Below are 27619 nucleotides of genomic sequence, written 5' to 3'. Positions count from 1 at the left end.
TTGACTTAACAGCCTGTTGTCGCTGTTTACAAGCAATTCTGATTCTTACAAACAGTCCCTTTAAAAGCAATAATGACCAAACAGTCTCCAGCATGAGCACTTTTTGCTGTTATTTTCTAACTTACATAATCACTTTAATTCTCTGCTCTCTTCTCAAACAGACGAGTTCTGGACGCAGCTAAAAAGAACAACCAGACGGGCCACTTCCTGTGGGTGGGTTCAGACAGCTGGGGGTCCAAAATCTCACCTGTGATTGGCCAGGAGAGAGTGGCCGAGGGAGCCATCACGATTCTTCCCAAGCGAGCATCTGTAGACGGTAAGAGTGTGTGCGGAGACACACGCAATGATGCACTACCCTCATGTCATTACACAACACTGACAACGGGTGATCTCTTAAAAAGAATTGTTAAAGGTGCCAAAACTTTTCATCCGCACTGAGACTCTTTCCTCACACCTGGCTGTGTGACAAATGAAAGGAAGCTGGAGTTATGTGTGTGTGTGTGTCTGTGTTGGAAGTCTAATAGATCAAATTAAGGGGACAGGGGGGGAAAGACCAGAAGCAGAAAGTGTTCCCTGACTCTTGATCCCAGAGGAAAACAAGTTTTTGCCATTAGGCCAGGGAGGATCTCCTCATTTGCTCCCTGTCGGAGCTCCCTATTAGATAATTGACTCCTGGAGGGACAGAAAGGCGACAAGATATAAACTGAAAGTGAGGGAGAGAGAGCCTATGTAGAGGTTTAAATGAATCAAAGTCAGCTTTGTCTGGTCGACATGAGGGAACACGCTATGGGGTCTTCAGAATAGACAGACGGAACCAGCGAAAAGAGTGCATAAAGAGTGAATACACTCACTCACAGTTACCAATTTATTATATATACACATGACAATCAGATGCAATATAATCCAATAAACTTTATGTTAAGTTAAATGTTAAGTAACATTTACCATAGAGATAAATAGTAAATGGACTGTATTTATATAGCACCTTTCTAATCTTAGCGACCTCTCAAAGCGTTTTACAACACCATCATTCATCCATCCACACACACATTCATACACTGTGGCAGAGGCTACCACACAACATTCCACCTGCTCATCAGGAGCGATAAACATTCACACGCACACTCACACACATGCAATTTGGGGTTCGGTATCTCGCCCGAGGACACTTTGACAGGTACTGTCGACTGCAGGCTACCAAGGGGTCAAGGAAGGTTCCCTTAAAGTGGCAGTAGGCAGTATATTTTTGGGATCATTGGGCAAAAATTCCATAATAACCTTTCAGCACATTGTAATTCAAGTGTTCTGAGAGAAAACTAGACTTCTGCACCTCCTCATGGCTCTGTTTTCAGGCTTTAAAAAATCTAGCCCGTGACGGGAGACTTTGACCAATCACATGTCATTTCATTGAGAGAGCGTTCCTATTGGCTGTGCTCCAGTCATGTGACCGCAACTTGGCATTCCTTCAACAGATTTCACAATGGCGGCGGCGTCAACATTTTTTTCATTTTACAGCTAAACCGTGCACTACAAGATGATCCTGAAAACATTTCAGGCAAGAAATAGGCATTAACGTAACATTAATATTGATTCATATTTGATCAGCGCTGCCTAGTTTAACCGTTTGGTCGGACTGATTGACAGCAGACCTCAGATCAGCTCTGACTGCTTGTTTTCCTCCGGTCTGCGAAATCTTGCAGATGCCGTTAGGAGCGCCGGAGGACACAGAGGCACATGATTTTTTCAGTTTACCTGTTTCATGTACTACTGTCACGATATAGCGACTGTTTTATAAAAATAACTTTTTTTAATCATATTTGCTCCAATCTCGCCTACTTCAGCTTTAAATGCGTGAAATTCACTCTGTCAAAGTTGATCAAATGAAGTACGTGCTGATTCCTATCGCAGTCGGATTTTAAATGTCCTTACTGAATGTAAAGGGCATTATTCCGCAGAAGAGATTGTAGCTGCAGAGTAGCCTAATGAATCCCATGTTATTTCAGCTTAATTCAATATTATAGGTATGAAATTCACAGTGTGGAGCCAAAATGGGCTAAAATATGTGCTGATGATTCATAGAGCTGTAGAATATATGAAATTCACACTTTCCAAAACTGTGAAAAAGTTGACCAAATGATGTATTACAAGTTCATGGAACATTCAGGGTTTCCTGAAGATGATTTAAAAACAAAAACGTTCATTGAATGTTTTTTTAAAACAACCTTCGGGGATCCTTCAGGGAACGTTCTCAAAAAGTAGTTTAAGTAACCTTTCCCTGAAGGTTTTTAAAAAAATAACCTTCAGCCTTTAACCTTAAGGGAATGTACTCTGAATGGGAAACTCAGGAAATCATTACTCAAACCGAAGAAATAGTCTGCCACGTAAATCCTCAACTTGTTGTTTTTACACCTCGGTTTTTGTATGAAATAAACAAACCACATGCAATGTGTTACTTAGAAATCTAAAGAGGTTTCAGTAGGTTTCTGACCTTCATAAAGAGCCAGGCTAGCTGTTTCCCCTTGATTCCAGTCTTTGTGCTAAGCTAAGCTAACCGTCTTCTGGCTCCAGCTTCATATTTATTGTCTCACATTCAATGCAGAATAAAAAGAACCTGATTTTACCATAAGTGCTTACATTTTATTATTTTATCAGCATCACATCTGTGATCCCGATGAGAAGCTTGTGATCCCAGATGTGCTACCTGTTGAGCTACACAGGGGAGTGAACGCGTTGTTTCCCAGCAGTCTAAGTAGCAACTGAGCTACACAGGTGCACACCGGGCCAATTTCCCTGACAACGGAGGAGATTAATCAAGGCGGCTCTTGTCACCTTTTACAGCGAGTCTGGCGTGGCACAGGCTGTCCGAGTCAGTCTGATAGTCCCCAGTGATCAACCCCTCCTCCATGCTTTGCTTCACATGCACTGCGTTGCCCTGAACTACAGTCCCGGCGGTGTTGGAAATGACTTTTATTAGCGAAGCGTAAATGCTTTCTTTGCAGTGTTGTTGGGGCATACCTGAGCTCCATAGGAACAATAAATAACTCAAGCACCCAACACGCCGCTGATGATGTTAATGAGGGTCGTAAAGCCATATTGTGATAGAAGCCTTCTTCTTTTTCCTCGCAGACAACAAAACAAAAAAGCTGTTTTTCCCAATTAATTGTGGTACGAACTAAGCAGTACAAGTATAAGGTGTGTTTTTGTCTCCCTCATTTCTCTTTTCTTTCGCCCATCTCTTTATCTCCGCCTGCCAGTCTCTGACAGGTATTTCCATTCCTGTGAGTGGAGAAATATGCTCTTTCCTGTTTCTCTCCTCCTCTCTGCTTATTAAATTGGACAAGTGGCCAACGTAGACTGTGGAAGCTCAGTCGGAAATGTTTGCTCTCGGCTTCATTATTTGAAAGTCATTCTATAGTCAGTCGTATTTTAGATCCATAGGCTTTTCATGATGAAGGCCTTTATTGTTCCATGAACATCTGATTGTTTTAGTACAGGCGGATCTCAGCGGAAATGAACTCCCGACGCACCTCCTCACATTACACCATTAAACAAGATATTGGCAGTGTTAAAAACAACTTGTGTAATCAGAACGTTTCTGGTTTAATCCTCTTTATGGACAGGTAGATGCATTCAGTATAGTTTCAAAAAAAGAAAATAGAAACCCCCTTTTTAACCTAGGTTTTTAAACTTTTACCCTGTCTGTCTTTTTTACAGCGTTTGACCGGTATTTTCGGAGCCGCTCGCTGTCCAACAACAGAAGAAATGTTTGGTTCGCTGAATTCTGGGAGGAGAACTTCAACTGTAAGCTGGGGATGCATGGTAAACGACCCGGCAGCCTGAAGAAATGCACAGGTAAGACACTACACTATCGCTTTTTTTCACTTTATATGAGTTGATATCCAACGCTTGGATAAACAAAACAAAGAAAGTCAAAAAGGATTTTGCATGTAACCCCTGTGTTAGCGTGGATTTTCTCCGGGGTATCAGGTTTCCTCCCACAGTCCAAAGACATGCAGATTAATTGTTGACTCTAATGTGCCCGTAGGTGTGAATATGAGCGTGAATGGTTGTCTGTCTCTATGTGTCAGCCCTGTGATGGCCCGGCGACCTGTCCAGAGTGTACCCCGCCTTCGCCCAGTATCAGCTGGGATCGGCTCCAGCCCCCACCCCGCAACCCTGAATAGGATAAGCGGTTATGGATAATGACTGAATGAATGAATGAATGACTAATAGCCTAAACAGGCATTTGCAGCATGTAAATTAGGTGGACTTTGATCGAATTCCTCCATGGGACAGACACACAAAGAGATAAAAAATGCTCCTAGCTAGAGTGGGACTTTACACTTGTAACAGAGGCTTCTAACAAATCATTTTGCCAATTTGAGAAGAGGCGTTTTAACTCCACAGATGTTCCATTGAGGGTTGTAAATTTTAGCTTCTATCAAATCTGGCAAGCTGGTCAGTTGTAACTGGTCTTCTCTCATTCCTACACCACAACAACCAGATCCTCGCATCTTGCTCGGTGTCATTCTTCTTGTTTTGTTTGATGCAAATCAAGAAGACTGGCTAAATAGTTTCCAGCTTTAGAAATCTATTGTGCTTCTTTTATCTCTCTCTTTCTGACATTTATCAACAACTCCAACTTTTCACAAGATTGAATTCACCAGAGGAAACTAGTTCACACCTGTCTTTCTGGTCTTTTCCAATTAGGCCAGCCCAGAAAAAAATCTGTGCAGATTTACCACATCATTGTGGAGGCTTCATTAGCTCTGAAAATTTGTCAACAAGGACAAGCACAGGGGTTTAATTAGTATATATATACATACATCGTAGAGAGCACTGCTGGCTCTAATAAGTACCCTTAAAACACAGATCACACTCGCTGTTAGGCTCCAAGGAGCAATACAGCTCAACAAGAACAATTGTTTGTGTACTCAACGCTAAAAGGGGAAATTAAATAATTGTTGGAGTCTGTCCTTGTAAATTCGGTAATTTAGTCTCTTGCGTGTGTGTGTGTAGAGTATTTGTGCTGTAATAGGCACTTATTGTTGTCATTTTGTTTTTTTTGCTCATGTGTGGTTTGACCTCACGCTGCTGTGATTGAGACTGTATGTTTATGTGCGTGTGCGTCACAGCGAGTATTCCCCGGCTGACACCCGCCATTAGTTCACATAATTAGGTTTGTAAGGGCCGCGACTCCCGTTGACCGTCTATTACCACCCGTGGCATCTGTGCATGTGGGCGGTGTATGTGTCGGGGGCCCCGGCCTGTAGTCGCGAGACAAAGTCCATTAATTCCAAGTGCTGGGGTTCAGCGACCTCCAAATCATCAACACGGAAGCCAATCAGCAGCCTGCTGCTCAAGGTCGCCGCGGTGACACCGCTGATGGAGGATGTGGAAATGGGTGTGATTATTGCATGTGATTGGGCTGAGGGAGACAGACAAATAGAGAGATGGCGTCAACAATTGCAAATAAGAAAAATAAATGGGAAGACAGGTTGAAAAATAATGTTTTGATGCACAGATTAGAAACGGAGAGACAAAGAAATAATATTAAAGTACATGTGTAACAGATGAAAAACAACATAAGAGAGAAGACAAACCAAGATTGAGGAAAGGAGGAGCGAATGAGAGTGAAAACTGTTTTTTTTTTGCTCAAACATGACCTGAACAGAATCCTCAGACAGGTTTGTTGAATAAATCACGCCCTGCCATCTTTAAAGCTGTCTCTAGCAACAACAAATATAAACAACAGCAGTCAGGGCTGTGAAAAGGTCTCTTAAAGGGGACATATCACGCTCATTTTCAGGTTGTATTTTGGGTTTCTACTAGAACATGTTTACCTGCTTTAATGTTTAAAAAAAACATTATTTCCTCATACTGTCTGAATTCACTTGTATTCACTCTCTGTATGAAACGCTCCGTTTTAACGCCTGTCTCTTTAAACCCCCCTCCCGAAAAAGACCAGTCTGCTCCGATTGGATTGTGAGAAAAATATGACGCACTTTTTTGCAAAGGTGCATGTGACATAGGAAGGGGAGCCAAATCTGCTGATTTAGACAGCCCACAAAAAACTGACTGGTTTGTCTTATTTCACAGTTTGTGGGTTGGTAGGCTCCAGATCAATGTATCCTCATACAACGGTTGGTGTGATATCTTACAGAAAGTTATTCCTTATTTTTCATGCGTTTTTCCTACGAATGTCCAGCAACACGTGTCAGTTTCCGCTCGTTACATGCATACAGTCTTTCCAAATAAACTTCTGTCTTCACAGAAAACAACTTGGCTAGGTCGCAGCAACAAAACTACTTAGTTAGGTTTAGGAAAAGATCATGGTTTGGGTTAAGATAACTACGGAGGTGGTGAAACTTAATTACGGAAGTTACGTGACAATCAACGTTGACTTCTGGTTTCACACGGGACATAGACAGCGGTCTCCTGGGCGAATGTCCGGTGTTTTTTTACCCTCCCTACGTGGCATTTGTCACTCAAAAAAACGTCCTGGTTCACAATTAAGTGGAGTCAATACGGATTGATTTTGTGGGATATAGTATACCAATTACAGTGCATTTTTACTTTTTGTAGGTATAGCTACAAACGATGTAACTGCCTGTCCAGATACCTAAATGTGTGTGCACAAGCACTGAAAAAGTAAGTTTTTCATATGTCCCCTTTAAGTAAAATGAGTTAGTTATATTCCACCACAGTCCAAATCAAACAACTCTCTGCAGCTCTGATTAAAAATGTGAACATCTGCTGTATTAGCTACAAAGTTTAAAAAGAAAACTATTATTGAATCAGCATTTTATCAGAACACCATATGAGCTTTTTTTTTTTCATTTAACAGTGCGACATATTTTCATCAGACACTGAACATTGCTTTTCTTCTCAAAGATTGTTAGCGTACCGTCAGTGGCAAATGTGTTATTTTAATAAGTTAAACTTGAATAGGTGACCACTAACAAATACAGAAAATTAACTCCTAAATGTCAGACACGTTTTGAATCCGGTCTCGCAATTCTGAGCAATTGTTTGGCTTCCTCTGATGCTGAATGAGTGCATCAGTGTTTCATCAGTCAGTCCTGAGCTCAGACTTGCTTTCACTACATGACTCATGCATCAGCTTCTCAAAAAAATACAACTCTTTTGCTTCTGTCAGTCTGTCACACCTGCAAGGTATTTTTTTAACTTGATTCTTTCTCTCATTCTTGTGTGGGTGTAAAATAAATTGCATGAAGCTAATGGATATTTGATTTTATAGAAATATACCCAGTATTCTGTGGAAAGTAATTTTGGAAAGATTTTTTTGAATGGTCATTACTGCTACTACCACGTCTCCAGTTCATTTTTATTAATTATTTACAATCCATTACGCCAACTTTAATTTGTCGTTATTTCATCTTTCAATAGTAAGCTCAAAAGGAAAAAAGGGAAATCCAAGGCACTCAGACTTCTGAGTGCAGTAAAAAGCCTTTTATTTTTCCTCGAGCATGGTTGATATGCTCGTAAGCACATCAGCCAGATACTGGGATAAAACTCTGTTCTGTTGAAAGCGTGCAGTCAGGTAAAACTGATGCCTGAGGGGAAGCTGACTGAAGCAGACACCAGATCGTAGATAAGCCTTCATACACACCTAATGTAGATGCTCACAAACACTTACATGCCCAGTGGCTGCAGATAAAATCACGGACGAGTGCACAAGCTCCGTGTTAATTAATGTGACACTTTGACACCTGATCCTCGGGTCCTACTGGCCTTGTTGTTAAAAAGATGCAGGTGTACATACGTATAATTCAAACTATGTCTTCTTCTCTTTCACTCACCTTTTATAATAGATCCATTAACCTGAACTATGACACAGAATATTCAGTGAAATAAAATATTAATTTAGTATTTTTAAAGAACTAGTGCTTTCCTGGATATCACCTTTTGGGCTCCAGAGCTTCGATAGCAATCAACAATGCAACAGCGTCCTTGCTGAGCATTTCCTCTCCTCATCCATCTGTGTGCACGATAGCGATGTTAATAATTAACCGTTAACCGACATTAAGAATATTTACCGATTAATGCCGTCAGTTAAACAGTTAAAAGAAATATTAAAAATAAAAAAAAAAGCTGAGCAAAACTCAGAGGAGCGACTTGTCACTTTAAGGACAATAGCTGGTCCTCTTTAACAGCCCACCTTAAGAGCGTCTGAGTCGGTGTTGCAGGATACAGAAACTTGGCTCGGGTCTTGAGGAGTTGCAGCATTTATTCACCAACAAATAAAAAAATACACAGCACCGCTGCATGCAACTCACTAATCTAGTTGGGTAACGGTTAATAATCGGTTAACGAGGGTCGGCTATCGGTTAGAAAAAAGATTTCATAATTAGCATCCCTAGTGTGCGAGTGTGGACGTACCTAAAAATCACGTTGCATGCCCTCTCTCCCTAAACGGCGACGTTTTGAGCCTGCTGTCTCCTCGCATTACGCACCACCTCTTCAGCAGCTTGCCCGGCTGCAAGCCCATGCATAATGCAGCCTGCGGCGACTTTCTCACTCCCTGCCCTTTTGGCCCGAGCCAAAATCCCCAAAATTGAAAACCAAACACCTACCCAACGAACAAATAACCGAATAGTCAAAATAATATGGTATAGCCCTAAAAGAACTGTCTTCACATTGAGACATATTCTCAATCCGTCCATGAACTCAATCAGTTGTCCAACCAAACGCAGCAGGATCACCAGGCGCAGACAAGGATGCCTCAATAATCAAAATTGCATTTTACGGTTCATGGTTACAGGAATTTGGCTTTCCTCTGATCTGTCTCCCAAGCGAAATATTTCAGGGCAGAATCTGCGCCTTATGGGAGTAAAGTGGTAGTAAAAAGATGAAGGCTCAAATACAGAATCAAACACATGACAGATCTCAGATGTTATTGGTTACCACGCTTCACAGTCAGAAAATTTTGCCCACCCACCACTCCGTGTCTTGCCTGTAATCCCATCTTGCTCCACCGGATGGATTCACTGCTCCTCACAGAAAATGAATGTGTGGCGACAGCTCCGCCTAACTCGCCGCGCTGTGACTCTGGCTGATCTCTCAAATCATCACAACCGTGTTCTGTTCAACTTGCATTTCCCTGCTCGGGGGATGGACACAAACACACCGGCACAGGCATGACAGACACACACAAACATAGTGCAGAACGGGCATGAAAGCCCGCTCACACACACACACACACACACATATTCTGTCCACACACTTCTCCACCCGGACCCGTCAATAGATCTATTCCACCAGTGAATAGCATTGGTTGTGACAGGAGCTGTAAGCCTCAGGTACACACAGAGGAATTAAAGTGCATTGCGAGCAGGAAACAAGGTTGTTACACTGTTGCCTGTTGTTTTTTCCTCCTGTATGGGTTGTGACTTGTGTTACTCCCGAGGGAATTATATCATTATTTCATCTTCCTTTTTCTTGGCTTTCGTGATCTTTCTTTACTTTGTTGACTGTCAATCTCGAGTCAACTTTCTCTCCGTCTGACTTTCTCTCTCCCCGTCTCTCTAGCTATTTATCTGTCGCTACTTCCTGTTGTGTCAAATTCAAACTTAAAGAGGAACTAACCCCATTTTCAAAATTCATACATGTTATTCCTATGGTCTAAGACAGTCCAAAACATATTTGTAAACATGAACAACTCTCTTCCAAAAAACTAGAGTTTTAAAACAGCCACATTTGTGATTTCATAGGGTACAAAGTCTGAAGCTGCTGCATAGACAACGAATGGAAGAGATGTTGAAGATGACACTGAGAGCACCCAGGGTAATGATCTGAGTATATGGGAACATTTTCTGTTTCACAGCTGACAACACTACAATATAATAAAGCTCATTTGGGTATAAAAAAGAAAAAAAACATTCTGTGGGTCCACAAAATCAGTCTCCCACTCATTGTCTATGGAGCAGCTCCAGACTTTATACCTGATGACATCACAAGTTTGAGTTTTAGCACTCAGTTTTTTGGATTTGGGAGAGAGTTGTTCATGTTTGCTGATATTTTTTGGACTGTCTTAGACCATAGGAATAACATATATGAATTTGAAAAATAAGTGTAGTTCCCCTTTAAAGGGCTTTATTGGCATGAACACACTGAGATACCGTATTAATAAAGCACTATATGAATATAGTCAAAAAACTTGCTCTATATATTATTCAAATCACACAAAACTGTAATATTTAACGATTAAAGGGGACACATCATGAAAAACTCCCCTTTTCAGTGCTTTTACATACATTTGGGTATCTGGAGTGACTACCAACCCACAAACTGTAAAAAAAGACAATCCAGTCAGTTCTTTGTGGGCTGCCTAGATCAGAAAACATGTGATTGAACAAGCCATTCAGATTTGGCTCCCCTTCCTATGTCACATGCATTAGAATATATCCATATTTTTCTCGGTAGCCAATCAGAGCAGACTGGGCTTTTTCAGGAGGGGTTCTTAAAGAGACAGGCGCTAAAACGGAGTGTTTCAGACAGAGGGTGAATATAGGTATATTTAGGCAGACAGGACGAGGAAAATAATGTGTTTTTTGAACATTGAAGCATGTAAACATGTTCTAGTAGAAACCCAAATTATAAGTAACAACCTGGAAATGACCATGATATGTCCCCTTTAAGAAACAAAAGGAAAAAAGTGAGTAGTAGATGGACCAGCCATTATATCACTGATTATTTACAAAGCAGGAATTTGCCTCTGTAGTTATTAGGGTCATATTTAGTTCTAAAACATATCTGTCTCCCTCCTTTACCCTTTGCTTTGTCCTCTCTCCCTCACTTTGTCTCACACCCATTAATGTGCGTTTAGTCAAATCTCAGATTGTCCAAATGGTCACAAAAACTAATCTGCCAAATAATTTTGTTATATTTCACTGTAAACGTGGCAAATAAAAGCTAGATCTATAAATGAAGCAGACTTTAATACATCAGTGCTTACACTTAAATAGTTACGATGGGGTTAGTAGCTATCTGGGAAGAGCTATTTGTAATAATGTATATTTAATGCAGCCGTATAGTTTGCACTTGCATCGCTTATTGTGGATGAATCTAGTGTGGTATGCTGGGCTTAATGGGTCCAATAACACTCAGTCAGAGGTCTTTTGACCCCACTAAATGGGGGGAAACACATGGCGCAAATATAGGCGGTGAACCAAGCTAGACAGAATCACTTAGTTTTGGATGCTTGAGGTCACACCAATGAGAAAAGTACGAGCTGCGGGAGATACAGTCTCTCATCCAGGTGAGAATGAGACTGTAAAGGATGTGTGTTAAGAGTGCAAACTCTGGGAGAGAAAATCCTCTCATAATAGTTAAAGCTCCCTGGACTATTTCCCCTGATTAGCAAGATTACCAAGAAGCTGTAGTTCCCTTTGCAGCTGCCTAATGAAGGTTATGCCGCAACTTCCATCCTACTTAATGGGCAAACACAGAAGATTATCAAATACTTTCACACACATGCCCATGTAGCTTTACATTTCCCTAGTTCAACATGCAATATTAATGCCTTACCGAGTATTTATTAATGGGAAAATTATCTTCTAAAGGCTACGAGGCGATAGTTTGATACCCTTGCTTTTTGAGCACGAGGATGCTTTTCTTAGTCAGTCGACAACGACGCTTTTGAAGATGCAACGTCTTCATCCAACACTGGTGATGTGTGTCTGTGTGAGATTCACACAACAGTCCCAGGAGTTAATTAGATCCCGACTTAGCCCAGCGTGCACACATTTACCCTCGTGCACAAACACATGTTCGCTCGCTGCAAATAGACCGTATCCTAACGAGGTCGGTGGGGAAGGAGAGTTATTAGGCTCGCAGGCTGGATAAACTGTTCCCTCCCCTGTGAAAAGGCCTCGGGGCCGAGCAGACTGAAGGATGGAGACAAACACAGATGGAGAGGGCTTGATGGACAATTAGAGACAGACAGGCGCAGACAGACGGATCGCGGGGTGTGAGACAGAGATGGCGGCGGACAGACAGTATTTTATGACTCTTTGCAGCGTTTAGTGTCCAGTAGGTGAGATGAAGTGTCTTTTAGCTGCAGTGAAATGATCCTTTATCATCTTCTTGTAGAGGACGCGGCCATCTAACTGCTCTCATAGGTGGCTGTGTGCATGTGTGATTGATGAGACCCGCTCATACCGCTATGTATGCTCTGTATTATGCATGTAACGTGTGCCTGGGTTCTTATACAGAGAAACTTTGTCTGTGTGGATGCGAGGCTGCTTGTTGCCATCACAGGTTGTACTGTGTGGCTGAAAGCATCAGCGTTGAGCTGCCCATCTATCACTGTTAAGTCACAGATGCACAGACAGAGTAATCCATCTCAAGCAGGTTCAGGGGAGCCACTGTTCACCGTGGCCCTGTCACACACCTCTCTGCCACTGATACCAGGCTGTTTTTATTCACCGTTCGTAGCTATACCTACGGAAGGTTATTCAACTGTAATTCGTATACATCTCACAAAATTATTTTTTATGTAATCCACTTAATCGTGAACCAGGAAGTATAGAGAGCGACAAACGCAAAGAAAAAGCTAAAGAACCAGCTCTTTCATGAACACCTCCGGCCATAATGACATTGATGCTGTTGATGCTGTTGATGATGATGATGATATTGATGCTGATGATATTTAGGATGTTGTTGATGTTGTTAATGATGATGAAGATGATGAAAAAAGGAAAAAAAAAGCTTCTATACACCATGTGCATTGCCTCTGTGCACTGCCTGTCGGCACCTGTGTCCGATCCGACTTGAAGCTGTTGTTGGCACTTACTCACATTGTTCCCTCCTATCCAGATCCGTGCTTGTGTTGCACGAACCCTCAGAAGTACGTCACTTTGGACAAAAGCGTCTGCTAAATGAAATTGTAGAAATTGTAAAACAAATGCAGCATAGGGAGGAAGTCGGGGTGGATGGGTGGGTCAAAAAACACCAGACTTTTGCCCAGGAGAGCAGTGTTTGTACCCCGTATGAAACCAGAAGTCAACGTTGATTTATTTGTCATGTTACCTCGGTACTTAAGTTACGGCACTTCGGGAGTTAATTTAACCCAAACCAGAAACTTTTCCTAAACCTAACTAAGTAGTTTTGCTGCCGAAACCTAACCAAGTTGTTTCTTGTGAAGATGGAAGTTTATTTAGAAAAGACTGTATGCATGTAACGAGCGGAAATTGACACGTGCGTCAAGTGTTGCTGTACATTCTTAGGAAAACGCACAGAAAATGAGGAATAACATGATCTTAAAGTATCATACGAGCCGTTGTATGAGGATACGTCGCTGATACACACCCACAAGCACACCTGCAAATGGATACAGACACAAATTTACTTTAGCACACAAATTAAATGTACATTCACATGTTTACCTCAGCATTGGTTATAACATGTTGGCCTCCAAAACAGCATGAACTGAGCTAAATCAGCACACCTTAACGAAATTAAAGCAGTTAGCATTAATAGATTATTTTATGGCCACTTAGGTGCAGTCGAACAAGCTGTAAAGACGACATTTACTTAAAGTTGTTGTTGCGGATATGTTCAGCAAACAGTTGCCTATTTACAAGTCCAGATAACAGCATTCATTTGGAGTGGGGTTTCCGGCCACCCAGCAAAGTCCGAAATTCGCTCTACTTTTGGCTCTGTTTTGGTCTCCACCAACACCTGAGGAACGTAATTGCCTCTTTAGCAGCTAAATGTTCAACTATGTTCACCATCTAGATGCTAACTTTCTCCGTCTGCTGTTTGATGCTGGGCAGGTAGTGTACAGTGTTATATTCATAACTGAAAAGAGCAGCCTGCTGTGACTGGAAACGGTTTTGATGAGAGTGGTGAGACTTAACCGAAACTGTAAAGTTAGGGGCAGTAAAAACCAAAACAATGAGCTAAAAGATGCTAACGCTCTGTAGGGCTGAGGAGAACTGCAGGGTTGATGATAATCCTGTGTGGGTTTGTGACTAAGCGAGACCCCTTTCACATTACACATTGTTATTTGACCCATTGGTAATGTAAAAGATTGATTTTTTAAAGTTAAATTACTTGGATAAAATAACACCGAGGTTGTAAATGTTGATTTTTCTTTTTCAATTTAATTTCTTATATGCCAATGTAGCACTAAAGGGTGATGAAGGGAAGATGACTTCTTGCCCTAATGACTTTAAAAAAAAAAAATCCAATCCACAACTGTTTTTATTTCCTTCCTTGTCTCATGTGCGGGGATAGAAATATATCACTGCCAAAATGTGAATTATAACAGCAGACGTGTGTGTTTTTGTTTTTGTCTGTCACTGATTGTATCCCCGAGTGCGTACCTGTATGTACGTGCACTCGCACATAACAATGCCACATGCACACGTGCAAATACACACACATTTCTGTGTGCAGTGATAGGTTGTTGCAGGTTAGAGAGAACAAGTGTTGCTCTACTAATGTGATTTTACGGTTCGCTCTCTCTTCAACAATACCTATTTTCTCAGCCGTATACCTTCCCCCTCCTCTCCTCTCCTCTCTCTCTTATTCTGTTGTTTCATTTGTTTCTCATTTCTCTCAACCTTCCTTCCATTAACTCACCTTCTATTTATTGCCTCTCATTCCTGCTCTTGTTTAGGTTTTCTTTTTCCAATCCTTCTGTCTCGTTTGATCCAGTTTCCTCCCTCCGCTCTCTCACTACCGTTATTGTGCTCTTTCTCTGCCTTCACTTGTGTCTTGTTTTTGTTCCATCTGGGTGTGTGTGTGTGTGTGTGTGCGTATATATATGTTTGTTCGAGAGTGGGAAGACGGGAGGCCCGCTGACATAAAACACACATTCCCTCAGCGACACAAACGGAAATTCTTGTTTATTTGTTTGTGTGAAAGCTGTGCAGGAGCGAGATTAAGAGAAGAACGGACTGACAAAAGGAAATTAAAAAAAGTTGAAGGCAGAGAGAGAGAGAGAGAGAGAGAGAGAGAGCTAGCGAGCATAGCCGAGTTGTGCCAGGACAGTGATTCAGCATAATATGAATAATGACTAATGAATAATTTATATTAGCCCGTACTATCAGCAGTAATATATACTAGTAATAATGTAGAGATGTAATATATATTAGCAGCATATGTCTGTGGCATCACATTACTCATGAAAGGAAGTGTTCCGCAGTGAATTGCTCTTTATAAAGCAGGAAATATTCTCGCTGCAGTGTGACAGGAGGTCTGAGGACAGAGGGGAAAGGCGATGAAAGAGGAGGATAAGAAAGCAGAAGCAGGCACAAAGAGAGACCAGTAAATAACCCAAACATGTAGTCAGCAAGAGAGTTAGGGAGTCATTCAGCCGTTACAGGTAAATTCTGGCTTATTACAACCGTTGTTTTGCCATCATTTCTATCATATATAATAACAACCAAGCAAAATAATTACTGAGATCTGGGAAAGAGGCAACCGATGGATTGCCTACTCCGGGTAGGGAATGAGTCCTTACCCCAAGTGAAGGAGTTTAAGTATCTCGGGGTCTTGTTCGCGAGTGAGGGGACGATGGAACGTGAGATTGGTCGGAGAATCGGAGCAGCAGGGGCGGTATTGCATTCGCTTTACCGCACCGTTGTGACGAAAAGAGAGCTGAGCCGGAAGGCAAAGCTCTCGATCTACCGTTCAATCTTCGTTCCTACTCTCACCTATGGTCATGAGGGTTGGGTCATGACCGAAAGAACGAGGTCGCGGGTGCAAGCGGTCGAAATAGGTTTCCTCAGGAGGGTGGCTGGCGTCTCCCTTAGAGATAGGGTAAGAAGCTCAGTCATCCGTGAGGGACTCGGAGTAGAGCCGCTACTCCTTTGCGTCGAAAGGAGCCAGTTGAGGTGGTTCGGGCATCTAGCACGGATGCCTCCTGGGCGCCTCCCTTGGGAGGTGTTCCAGGCACGACCAGCTGGGAGGAGACCACGGGGAAGACCCAGGACTAGGTGGAGAGATTATATCTCTACTCTGGCCTGGGAACGCCTCGGGATCCCCCAGTCAGAGCTGGTTAATGTGGCCCGGGAAAGGGAAGTTTGGGGTCCCCTGCTGGAGCTGTTGCCCCCGCGACCCGATCCCGGATAAGCGGTTGAAGATGGATGGATGGATGGATGGATGGATGGATGGGAAAGAGGCAACATACATAAAAAGAAGTCTGATGTGGCAATGAACACCAGGCTGAAAACTCTCTAGTTGAAAGTTTCAAGTCTTTCTTTTACCTCTGACTGCATGTGGCATTTTAAGAGTGATAACATGGTGTACTGACACCCTGAAGTACACTTTACATCAATGCAACAAGATGCCAAGTTAAACCTCTGGAGGTCAACAAAAACATGATTTTTGAGGGATTTTAAGTTACTCTTTAAAACAAACCCCCTAGGTTGGCTAAACATATTTTTCAGCGAAAGTGAAGCCAAACATTGAAGTTATTATCCAAACTCTGTTGTAAACCTTCGTCACAATTTACAGACCAACTTCCTGGTTCAACTCAACCCTGCCGTACTTGCTTTATTTGTGAGTCCGCTATTTTCTTTTGCAACGAGAGATTATTAACAAAATTTCACTTGTGCTCAATTTTTGGATTTAACTCCAAATAATGTGGTTTTGGCAATCTGTTTTCGACCTCCTAATGAAGTGCTTTATACCACAATTATCTGTTTTCCCTTTGTCCCCCCCCCCCCTCCCTTTCTGCCACCACGGGGCACCTTTACCGCCGTGGCAATCGCAGTCAAATGAAAGGAGTGACATCTGTTCTGTTGCGATGATACCATGCTCCCATATCTCTACATAGTGGTGATTTCATTCACATATTTTTATGCGCAGTTGAAAAAGAGTTGCGCTAAATGGATTGTGGAAACGTCTTTTCCAAATAAATTCTAACATAGTGAACACTTAACTCACATGTCGGCATCTTCCCGGATATTCCTATATAGTGCTAATGCATGAAACATGGCCAATACTAGCTGACATGAAAAAACAATTAAAACTTGCCCATTGAAACAAATCCCTGAAGACCTCTCTCCATTTTTCTGTTGTAGATGTTCAAGGTAACTTTTTTTGTTTCCGCTTCACAACCTCTACTTCTTCTACTTTATTATTACTACTACTACTACTACTTATTACAGCCATGCGTAGCCTATAGCGCCAACAGCTGACAAAACTACGCTATAGCCGAGTTTATTCGCTCCAAACCAGTTGATGGAAACGTGCCTAATTCACATTTCGTTTTTTGCCACATTTCAAAACTTCGCTTAAAATTGGCTTGACAATTTAATGGAAACACGGCTAATGACAGCGTTACCCTAACCAATGGGAATCACGGCCATAGCTACAAAACTACGCCTCACGTTGTAATAAACTTCTCTATCAGAAAGCTTTCCAATCAGTAGGCACGCCGTCAAATCAGCACGTTGACCGAGTCCTTTCACCCGGCTTCTCTTGTCAAAAACCTAAAACGGATTTACAGCAGCAATATTTCTCAAAATAGATGCTTGACTTCTTGACAGTTTTTTTCCCCCACACTTTTATTTTATTGACCCGACTGTTACCTCTGCACACATACATACACTCCAGCTGAATGATATTCAAATTATATTTGACATTGATCTCTGATTCTACACACACATAAAATCCAAGCCCCAATTATGAAACAAGTAGACACATTCTCACACACAGACTTGAATCTAATGACTGGTATTTGTGCAGCGGTGTATTGACATAACCCTTGGCTTCAGCGCTCTCTTGTCAAATCATGTAGAGCCGAATCTCTGTCTGATGCTCATTTCCTATTCTCTCTTATTGATTATTCATTTCTCTCTTGGCAGATTAGCCCTGAAGCTAGCTCTGAGCCAGACAAGTATGTTTTATAACAAGAGAACTGTGTTTGTGCGTTGTGTATATGAGACTTTCTTGTGGGCGGTTGGGTCACTTTTTTCCTTGACACATAAAACCACACTTGCATGTGTGTATTGTCATGACAATCATTTATGAACGTCTATGAGTTATGACGCGTGTGTGGGCAGCATTTCCCCGTCCTGTCATCATAGACGTGTTTGATGAATGAGAGAGAAGCTAATTAAACAACCTTTATGCAAATGTATTCATCACCATCTGAATTGAGTTTGCAGCTTCTCGAGGTTTATAAATAAAATTTCCTCATATTCCCAAATGTATCTCATGCGCATCTTAAAATGGAAAATAAATGTATGTGAGCGCGCCTGAGAAAAAAAAAAATCTGGGAGCAGAGAAGGGGGGGAATTGAATATGTGTTCCTAATTGATGTTTAATTAAGGAGCTTGTCCAAATCATTAGTCTGTCTGTCATCCGTGGTGCCATCAATCACTCTCTGTGTAAAACCTGGCTGGCACACTGGTCCATGAAGGCATCCATCAAGGCACTTAGCCAGTCAGCATTCTTGTATTAGCCTCACCTCGCTGCCTTAATGTATCGGTTTGTGTTTGTATTAGACCCAGACAGCTCTGGGTTCTCTCTGGGAAGGCATTGAAGCACGCGTTTCAGTGGTTCCACTGGCATCAATCTCACTGTTGAGCCTCCTGGCAAATGAACCAGGAGGTGTGGGGGCATGGCTTTAAAGTGTGGAAGTGAAACGTTCAGCCGAGTTAAGCTGGTTTACTAAATGGATTTCCACTCTAATGAACAATTATAGAACAAACATGACAAATGTAAGCATTTAAAAGAAGACATTATCATTATCGGACATTATCGGCCTTATGTTACCTGTGTTCTCCTCCAACTAGCTGAGTAAATAACTATCTAACCCGGCAGCTCCGGGCGGTGTGGGCGGAGGAGCCCCAGTCATCTTACCATGGTGTCTGTCGGCTTGGGAGTATAACCAAGTTAGTTAGTTAGTTAGTTAAAGCTGCAGTAGGCAGAACGGTTTTGGCATCATTGGGCAAAAATTCCATAATAACCTTTCAGCATATTGTAATTCAAGTGTTCTGAGAGAAAACTAGACTTCGTTTTCAGGCTTTAAAACATCTTTGACTTTGGCCAATCACAGGTCATTTCAGAGAGAGTGTTCCTATTGAACGTTCCTATTGGCTGTTCTCCAGCTGGTGGGCGGGGCTTGGTATTTCCTCAACTGTTCTCAACATGGCTGCCGGTTCATAAACTTTCTCATTTAACAGCTAAACAGTATGCAGATGATTCTGAAAACATTTGAGGTGAGAAATAGGCATTACAGTAACAGAATATTGATTCATATTTGATCAGCGCTGCCTAGTTTGACCGTGTGATCGGAGTTTGCGAGTGATTGACAGCTGACTCATAGACAGCAGGCTCCAGCTCAGTTCTTACTGGTTGTTCTCCTCTGGTCTGTGAAATCTTACAGATGCCATCAGGAGCACCAGAGGACACAGAGGCACATGATTTTTTTTCAGATTACCTGTCTCATGCACTACTGTCAGGATATAGTGACCGTTTATAGGAGAACACAGTTAACATTAGGCCGATAGTGTCTTTAGTGTTTGCTTTGGTGATAAGTTTTATTTGGTGACGGTAGTTGTGGTATGCTAATGTTGAGCCGGTACTAGCCGGTTAGTAAATCAGCTTAACGTTTTGCGGCTGAATAAGTGTTTGTTTAACCTAACATCACGATGGCGGGAGGATGGATTACTCAGCTATTAATAATGAAACACTGCGTTGAATCATTTCTCAATCCATATCAAAGCAGGACTTGCTGTATGTGCAGCACGTCCGTTAGACCCTGTCACACCAGAGAGACTTTTATGTTAAAATCATTCTGCTGCTTTAAGGGAGATTTACAAGTTTATGTTGTGGCTTTGGAGCCTATGCACATAGCAGGCTATGGGGTAACTGATGTGTGCCTCCGGCTACATACAGGTAGATACCACATGGAGACCGCAATAACTATAATTTGTCTGCCTGGGCTGCATGTGTTTCCTCCTACAAGATTCTAATGTCGGTGGAGATCCTTGATAGCGAACATCTTGCATCAAGTTTAAACACATCTTTACAGGAAAGAAGGAAAATAGTCATTTGAAGCCGAGAGGAGACACAGGTTTGTGAGTGGAACATTGATTGCCAGCTTAAATAGTCGGAGCACCCTTAAGCAAGGCACTTATCCTGGCAAACACTATCAGATTGGTTGTAACGGGAGGAAGATGTTTCAAGGTTGAAGGACCATCGGGATGTTTTTGCATATCATTACGGCCAACCATTTCCCGAAGCATAATACTTTTACATTGATAGATAATGGCAAGTAATAGAGTAGTTGTTTCACTTACAGTTTAAAAAGCAACTTGCACAGACTTAAATCTTTGAACGTTTTGTTCGCTTTATAATTTTTATCAAAGTTTCATTCTTGTTGCGTGGTAATATGGGTATGTGCAGGGACTTTGTTCATTTCAAATTCTTGAGAGGAACTCCCACAACGAACACTTTAAAGACGGCTGCCTCACAGCAATTTTCCTTTTTTTGTTGATGTACTTTCATTCAATACAGGCCTGGGCCATTATCTGGAAGTCAGGAGGAAATCACTAAAAACATGCAAAACCATCTCAGGGTCAAATAAATACTGAAGACAAATACGTATGCACCTTTAAAAAAATCCTTGGATAGATAAATTTAGCAGCGTAACATAATTGTGATCGGCCCCAGTGCAAATTTTTTTCTTGGGCCCTGACCCCAAACACAAGCGCACGCACGACTCACAACCACTCCAGACATTTGCAAAGCAGACAATTGCTATTCCACCATGGAGAGGTTCACCATGCACCTCCCAGCTTTGGATCAGCACCAGGGACAGCAACCGGAGCGCCAAATTCATCAACATTAGATTAACAGCTTCCCGTGGTCTCAACCGCCAAATGTTCTCACAGACAGATTTCAGTAGGTGCACATTTTCCAACATATTGGATGTAACAATTACAGTGTTATAGATTTAAATCCCTGATCCCACTCCATAATAACAAAAATAAACCAGTTCTCACCCATTAGGAGTTTATCCTGCTGGTCTTGTGGTCCTCAAAGTCATGAACAACACTGCTTAAGAACCATGTCCTTTTTTTATTGGAATGTCCTGGCCGTGAGCGAGGCACGTTGCACGCCGTTTTGAGCTGAACTTTTGTCAGACGCCCAGCTGTTTCTATTTATATCTGTCGCTCACCTTGAAATCGCCTCAATGGACGAGGAGCGGCTGATTGGTGAAGTTGAAATGAGGAGTTATCTATACGATACCGCCTCATTTCACTACAAAAACCTTAATAAAGTTGCAGCTGGCTGGAGGGAGATCACCAGAAAGTATCCTGCTGCTGTTGGCTATATTGTATGTCATTTTCAGTAAATATCGCAATATGGAACGTGTGTTTTCTGTTTAGAAAGAACAGACGAAGGAAGATAAGTGGTTCCGTCTCCAGTCTGATCTCGAGCACACAGCTGATAGGTATCCTACGTGGTTTGTTTACATGATGTAACAGTAGTGCATATAACAGATTCAGTGTGGACACGGTGTAGGAAGGTGATTTTCGGGCTCCTGCCAGCTTCTGGGCACACCGTCGATATTTACGCCACCGGATAAATTACATGTGCAAAAACAGATACATTTGGTCCTTGGAGAATCTCAGTTAAACTTGATTGTTATGTTCTAATAACCAATTCCTCTTATTTGGTTTATCTGGCAGTTAGTACATTAAAATAAGTATTATTTTGGCCACACTGACCGTTTGATCATATTGGAAGGAAAATGAATTTCCTCAACAGCTAACTTTGCAGTTCTCAAAGTTATTCCATTATCTAACATCTGTTACACTAACAGTTGCTAAAAATCCATCTAATCAGCAAAGCAAGCCAAATAATGACAAAGAAAACCCCCTTTTGAGCTCAGGGTTTCATGTTTTCCTTTAGGAGGTCAAAGGGAATCAGTTGGCCTTTCTGTGTTTATCTTCAAGACTTGACACAAAGTTTTATTTCAGCTTAAGGTTACATTTGGATTGCTGTTATCTCCAGTAATCCTGATGTTCTTACCAGTCTGAGTCATAGTACCACCACCTCTGCATTGACGTTGAAGTGCCAAGTTAGATGATTCAAGTGGTATCTCGAGCAGTTCAAGGGATATTTGAAGAGGTCTGTTTTTTAAAATGCAGTATCAATTTTAAATAATGATGAAAAATACCACCATGACTTCATTTTTAAAGAAGTCTTTAAAGTACTGTTTACCGACTGTAAAACTCTTACCGTTTGTCATCTTGACACTTTAAAGGGTAAAGTTTTTCTGCAACCACACGATTTGTAATAGCAGGTGTCGCCATCTTCAAATGGCAGATTATCTCAATTTCAAAGAAAACTTTCATCATGAAATAATTATTTGAACAAAGTTCCCGCCATGCCCGTGGCTTTTTATTAAACAGAACTAAGATGAGTGACGCCTTTTAATACTGATCTAGAAATGGATCACAGCACCCCGGTCCTGCATGTTTATGCAACAAGAACAAATAATCAACCGCAAAATATGAAAATGACTCTGAGGCAGATATGGAGATGATTGTGTCCTCATTGAGCTTTTGGTTAGCAGATCTTTTTTATGAGACATGAAAGTTATTTTTCATCTGTACTTTCTGCCTCTCGGAGTTTTTCCCAAGTCTTTTTCTTTTTTTCAATGCAAATCCTTCCTTACCAAACAGCCAACCAAACCAAGCTGCCTGTGGTCTCCAATGTCATTAATACTGAGCAGAGGGCTGAATTTAATTTAGCAGCTGCTGGCTGGAAAATGGAACAGAGCGTAATGTCAGACAGGGTGCATATTACCACACAAACATTTTGTCCATCCATCTCAACCTGTATCCCTACTTATCTCTTTCCCTTTTGTCTTGTTTTCACACACGCTAAAGCAAGACTTCACCACACTGAATATATTGCACTCACGTATTAAAGACTCAGTTAAAGATGTCTATTTTATTTCTCACCTGCTCACACGCATTACGTGCCGAGATGAAATGAATAGATCCGTAGCCACTTCATTGATGTGACAAGCTGTTAACTGGCTGCAGACAATGGGCAGACAGATCCAATAAAAGCTCTAAAGCATTGTACTTTCCACACACACTCCGACACACACACACACACACACACACACCCATTGCTCCGGTTACAACACCTGACGCAATCCCAGGAAACAGAGACAGTAGTGCTTTCCGGGTTAGCACCACTCATAACAGCAGCAGTCGTTTAACTGTCTCAGGGCAGGATTGCATTTTCTTGCGATATGCTGATTAATGATGCATCGTGTCGTTTCACATCGTCTTTCACAGCATAGAGAAATTCTCATTATCTCGTGACACGTTGATCTATGGCTCCGAGTGTAACGCTTTGTTGTACTTTTTTCTCTGAATGGAAGCGTGCACACACGTTGAATGCACGTACCGACGCATCGGAAAACAATGCCGGCTCGTTGAGAAAGACAAACAATACAGGTCGGCTCGATGTAATGAGGTCACACATCTGGTTTAGGAATAATGATTGCACTCAGTAATCTGATATTTATGGGTCAGTTTTAAAAGGTCAAGACGGACTCTTCTATCAATATTCCTCTATTTATATCCTTATTCTGAGGCCGTTTGGAAAGCATAAACTCGTCAGTTCTCTCCTTATAGAAAGAGAAATTTTAGCATCGGTCTAATTTAGAATTGCCCTTAATTGGACATCCAAGTTCTACTGTGTCTTTGAAACGATAGCAGCTTGTAACCGTCATTAACACAACATTTTCAACTGAAGTACCATCTCTCTCTCTCTTTGGGAAGATTTTGAAAAGTTAAATCTCGAAGTAAATTTCAAAATATCTCCAGAAAAGCAGCGGTTACACCAGATATTACCAAGATTGCAGATCATTAATATACTGTAGAAAATATAGAGTTTGCCATATATGTTATTAATGAGGTAAATATATATATATATATATATATAAGGGCTGTCAGTTGATTGTCAATAATAAATATTTAATCACGATTAATCGCACATTTTTTATCTTTTCAAAATGTAACGTAAAGGGAGTTTTTTTAAGTATTTAATACTCTTATCAACATGGAAGTGGGCATATATGCTTGTTTTATGCAAATGTATGTATAAATTTATTATTGGAAATCGGTTAACAACACAAAACAATGACAAATATACCCTCACAGGTAATGCATTTAGCATAAAAAATATACTCAAATCCTAAACTCAAGCCAAACAGGCAACAAGAGCTGTCAGTGTGCTGACTTGACTATGACTTGCCCCAAACTGCATGTGATTATCATAAAGTGGGCATGTCTGTAAAGGGGAGACTCGTGGGTACCCATAGAACCCATTTTCATTCACATATCTTGAGGTCAGAGGTCAAGGGACCCCTTTGAAAATGGCCATGCCAGTTTTTCCTCGAGAAAATTTAGTGCAAGGTTGGAGCGTTATTTTGCCTCCTTCTCAACAAGCTAGTATGACATGGGTGGTACCAATGGATTCTTTAGGTTTCTTAGTTTCATATGGTACCAGGATCTAGCTTTAAAACAGAGCCCAGTTCAACCTAAAAAATGCAAATAGCGTTAATGCGTTAAAGAAATTAGTGGCAATGGTATCAAAATGCAATAAAAAATGTGCCACCTTTCAATCCTAAATGTGCTGGCATGTGTTAGAAAGATTGGTTAGATCAGTGCCACCTATGTGATAAGTGAAGGTATGTGGCTGCCAAAGCATTTACTAATTGTCTTGTTTGGCTTTATTTATTGACTATTAGCATAATTAGGTTTGTAATTATGGTAGGACATTAGGCAGCCAGCTCAAGGGCCTTTTGTTGATTAGTGTGTTGGCATGGAGATGTTTCAAAATGGCCTGTTCTCAGACACTAATATATATTGCTTTCTAGTTTATGTGGCACAAATGACCAATTACCTGATGTTTGAATCCATATTTTTAACTGCCGTGTTACATTCCTGTGATTCAGTGAGATTAAAGTATGTACCATCGTTCAGAAGTAGTTTTTAGAGATTGCAGCTCTTAAATATACTCTGCTGTACACTCTGCACGGTGCTCTGACTCACTGGGAGTAATGCAGTAGATGATATGCGTAATCAATGTGGATGTTAGTGTGTGTGCATACAGTTCTCTGTGTTTATGTGCTTGCAAATGTGTGTGAGTTATGACAATAAGCCGTATCGCCATAAGCATATTAAAGTCAATTGTATTTCCTGCGTGAGCGTTCACATTAGAAGTTAAAAGAGTCTCAGTAGTGCAGCAGAGCTAAACAACTGATATTGTACAAAGAGGTGTTCATAAAACAGATAGTTAGATATTTAACTTTACAAATGTCTGAGCACATCAGGCATTCAAATCTTAACACCAGGCTGAAAGAACAGATAGTACTCTTTTTGTTTCTGTGTGAATGTTGTCCAGGTTGTTTTAGCTACAAAGCCACCTTAAACCAGAGTCGCTCAATTCCCTACGTATTAGAAGGAGATAGCAGCAACATAACATGTCACAGAGATCGGATGCCACAAGGAAGTATGAGTTAAAAGAGGCTTCACTCCCGAAAAATGTATTCCACCAACATCTTGCTTGCAGTGAGGAAAAGACTTTTCACCCTGAGAGGGATAAAAGACGGGCAAATATGTTTGAATACTTTAATCCACGCCGAGCACGATTCAATTATTTCAGCCTATAGCTTAAATGGTTGATCTGTACTGTTTTAATTGGTGCTCCGCTCAGATTAAAGTGCCGCAAAACATCCGAGCGTCGACTCCCATGAACTCTTTGCTTAATGTTAAATCTACATTCATTGTACAGAGCGGCGTTTGCCCTGGGATTAGTGACAAGTACACTAAATTGACTCCCAATTGGATCCATCAGGGTAGTTAGCCAGTCAGTTAATTGCATCAGCTTCACCTTGTTGCACTTCACTTTTTTTTGTTTCCACCAGACACGGTCAGTCCAGTGTAGCATTCATCACACCCTGCTGCACAGAGGCTTTTGACTGGGCTTAGAAGCATCAATCACATTACTGAGGCTGCTACCAGTGTTACCTCAGGGCACGACAAGACTTTTAAACCTCTAAAAAAGTTTCAGGCCTCAGTAGTGTTGTTTGACAAGTACTAGCCTCACACCATTAACAGGTTGTGGTTTAAAATGTGTTTTTAGAGAGAAGAAAAACAGCAATATACAACATTTCAAAATCATAAAAAAGAGAGATTCTTGTGCACCTAAAAAAAAAAAAGTAGGGCTGTCAGACGATTAAAATATTTAATCGCGATTAATCGCATGATTGTCCATAGTTAGTCGGGATTAATCGTAAATGAATCACACCTTAAAGGGAGATTTGTCAAGTATTTAATACTCTTATCAACATGGGAGTGGGAAAATATGCTGCTTTATGCAAATGTATTTATATATTTATTATTCAAAATCAATTAACAACACAAAACAAATATTGTCCAGAAACCCTCACAGGTACTGCATTTAGCATAAAAACATATGCTCAAATCATAACATGACAAACTGCGGCCCAACAGGCAACAACAGCTGTCAGTGTGTAAGTGTGCTGACTTGACTATAACTTGCCCCGAACTGCATGTGATTATCATAAAGTGGGCATGTCTGTAAAGGGCATTTTCATTCACATATCTTGAGGTCAGAGGTCAAGGGATCCCTTTGGAAATGGCCATGCCAGTTTTTCCTCGCCAAAATTTAGCGTAAATTTGGAGCGTTATTTTGCCTCCTTCGCGACGAGCTAGCATGTCATGGTTGCAATGGATTCCTTAGGTTTTTCTAGTTTCATATGATGCCAGTATATTCACTTTAGCTTTAAAACTGAGCTAGCTACAACCTAAAATCGCAAAAAAAAAAAAAAATTGTGTTAGAGAAATTAGTGGCGTTGAAAAGGATTTGCATTATTATTGCATTAACTTTGACAGCCGTAAAAAAAATGTAAAGGCTATTTTACACTAAACAATTTGCTGGTGACTGATAGGAAATAAAATGTAGATTTGGCTGTGAAGGTAAGAGAACTAGGCTTGTAGCCAGTATTTTAGAAGCTAATGAGAAAAGCTCTCCCCTCTCTCAGGGACTACTGAGGTGTGAATGTGTGTAATTATGAATGTTGAGCAGGTTGTTGGCCAAAAGGTGCATGCCTTCTCTGGATAAACAAAGATTACTGTGAGTTGTGCAGCTGATTTTCTAATGAAATGTCGAATTAAATGCAATGATACACAGAACAACATGTTGGCCAACGCTGATGAACAACATAATTCACGCCTGGTGCTTGGAAACAACTCAATAGATTGTTGACCTCCTGCCTCAGTCTACTGCCTTAAGCAGGTTTTTTTTTTCCCATATGCATTTCGCTCAAACTATGCCCTGCTGGATCATAACCCTGCGTGTGCTCATGAAATCAATACTGTACCGCCTCAGTACATCCAGCTACAGAAGTTCCAGCCAGTAATGCGAAGCCACAAAATGAATAGCTGCAGATTTGAATCTTTGGACGGGCGCTTTGGCTCAGAAGAATGAGGTTTTACTGGGCAAACACGGTGCTGCAGCAGAGGAAGTGCTGTGTTAACCCCCTGCAGGATTGCAAAACAGGGTACAGGGTGTTGCA

The 27619-nt window shown here is 41.3% G+C and overlaps 1 protein-coding gene across 11 annotated transcripts in view; it reads left to right on the top strand.

The window, feature by feature from the left end:
- grm8a (glutamate receptor, metabotropic 8a) overlaps positions 1-27619 on the top strand; it is a 367732-nt gene that overhangs the window by 186800 nt on the left and 153313 nt on the right. For all 11 annotated transcript variants that reach the window (XR_005205480.1, XR_005205481.1, XR_005205479.1 and 8 more), the window contains exons 4-5: positions 162-316; positions 3715-3852. Coding sequence is in view for 7 of the 11 variants with exons in the window: in XM_037760310.1 (XP_037616238.1) it covers positions 162-316; positions 3715-3852 (293 nt within the window). In the remaining 4 variants the exon portion in view is untranslated. The remainder of the gene's footprint in view (positions 1-161; positions 317-3714; positions 3853-27619) is intronic.

The sequence above is a fragment of the Sebastes umbrosus genome, chromosome 23 (genome assembly GCF_015220745.1).
Source record: "Sebastes umbrosus isolate fSebUmb1 chromosome 23, fSebUmb1.pri, whole genome shotgun sequence".
NCBI classification, from domain to species: Eukaryota; Metazoa; Chordata; class Actinopteri; order Perciformes; family Sebastidae; genus Sebastes; species Sebastes umbrosus.
This window is presented reverse-complemented; position numbering and strand designations above follow the sequence as displayed.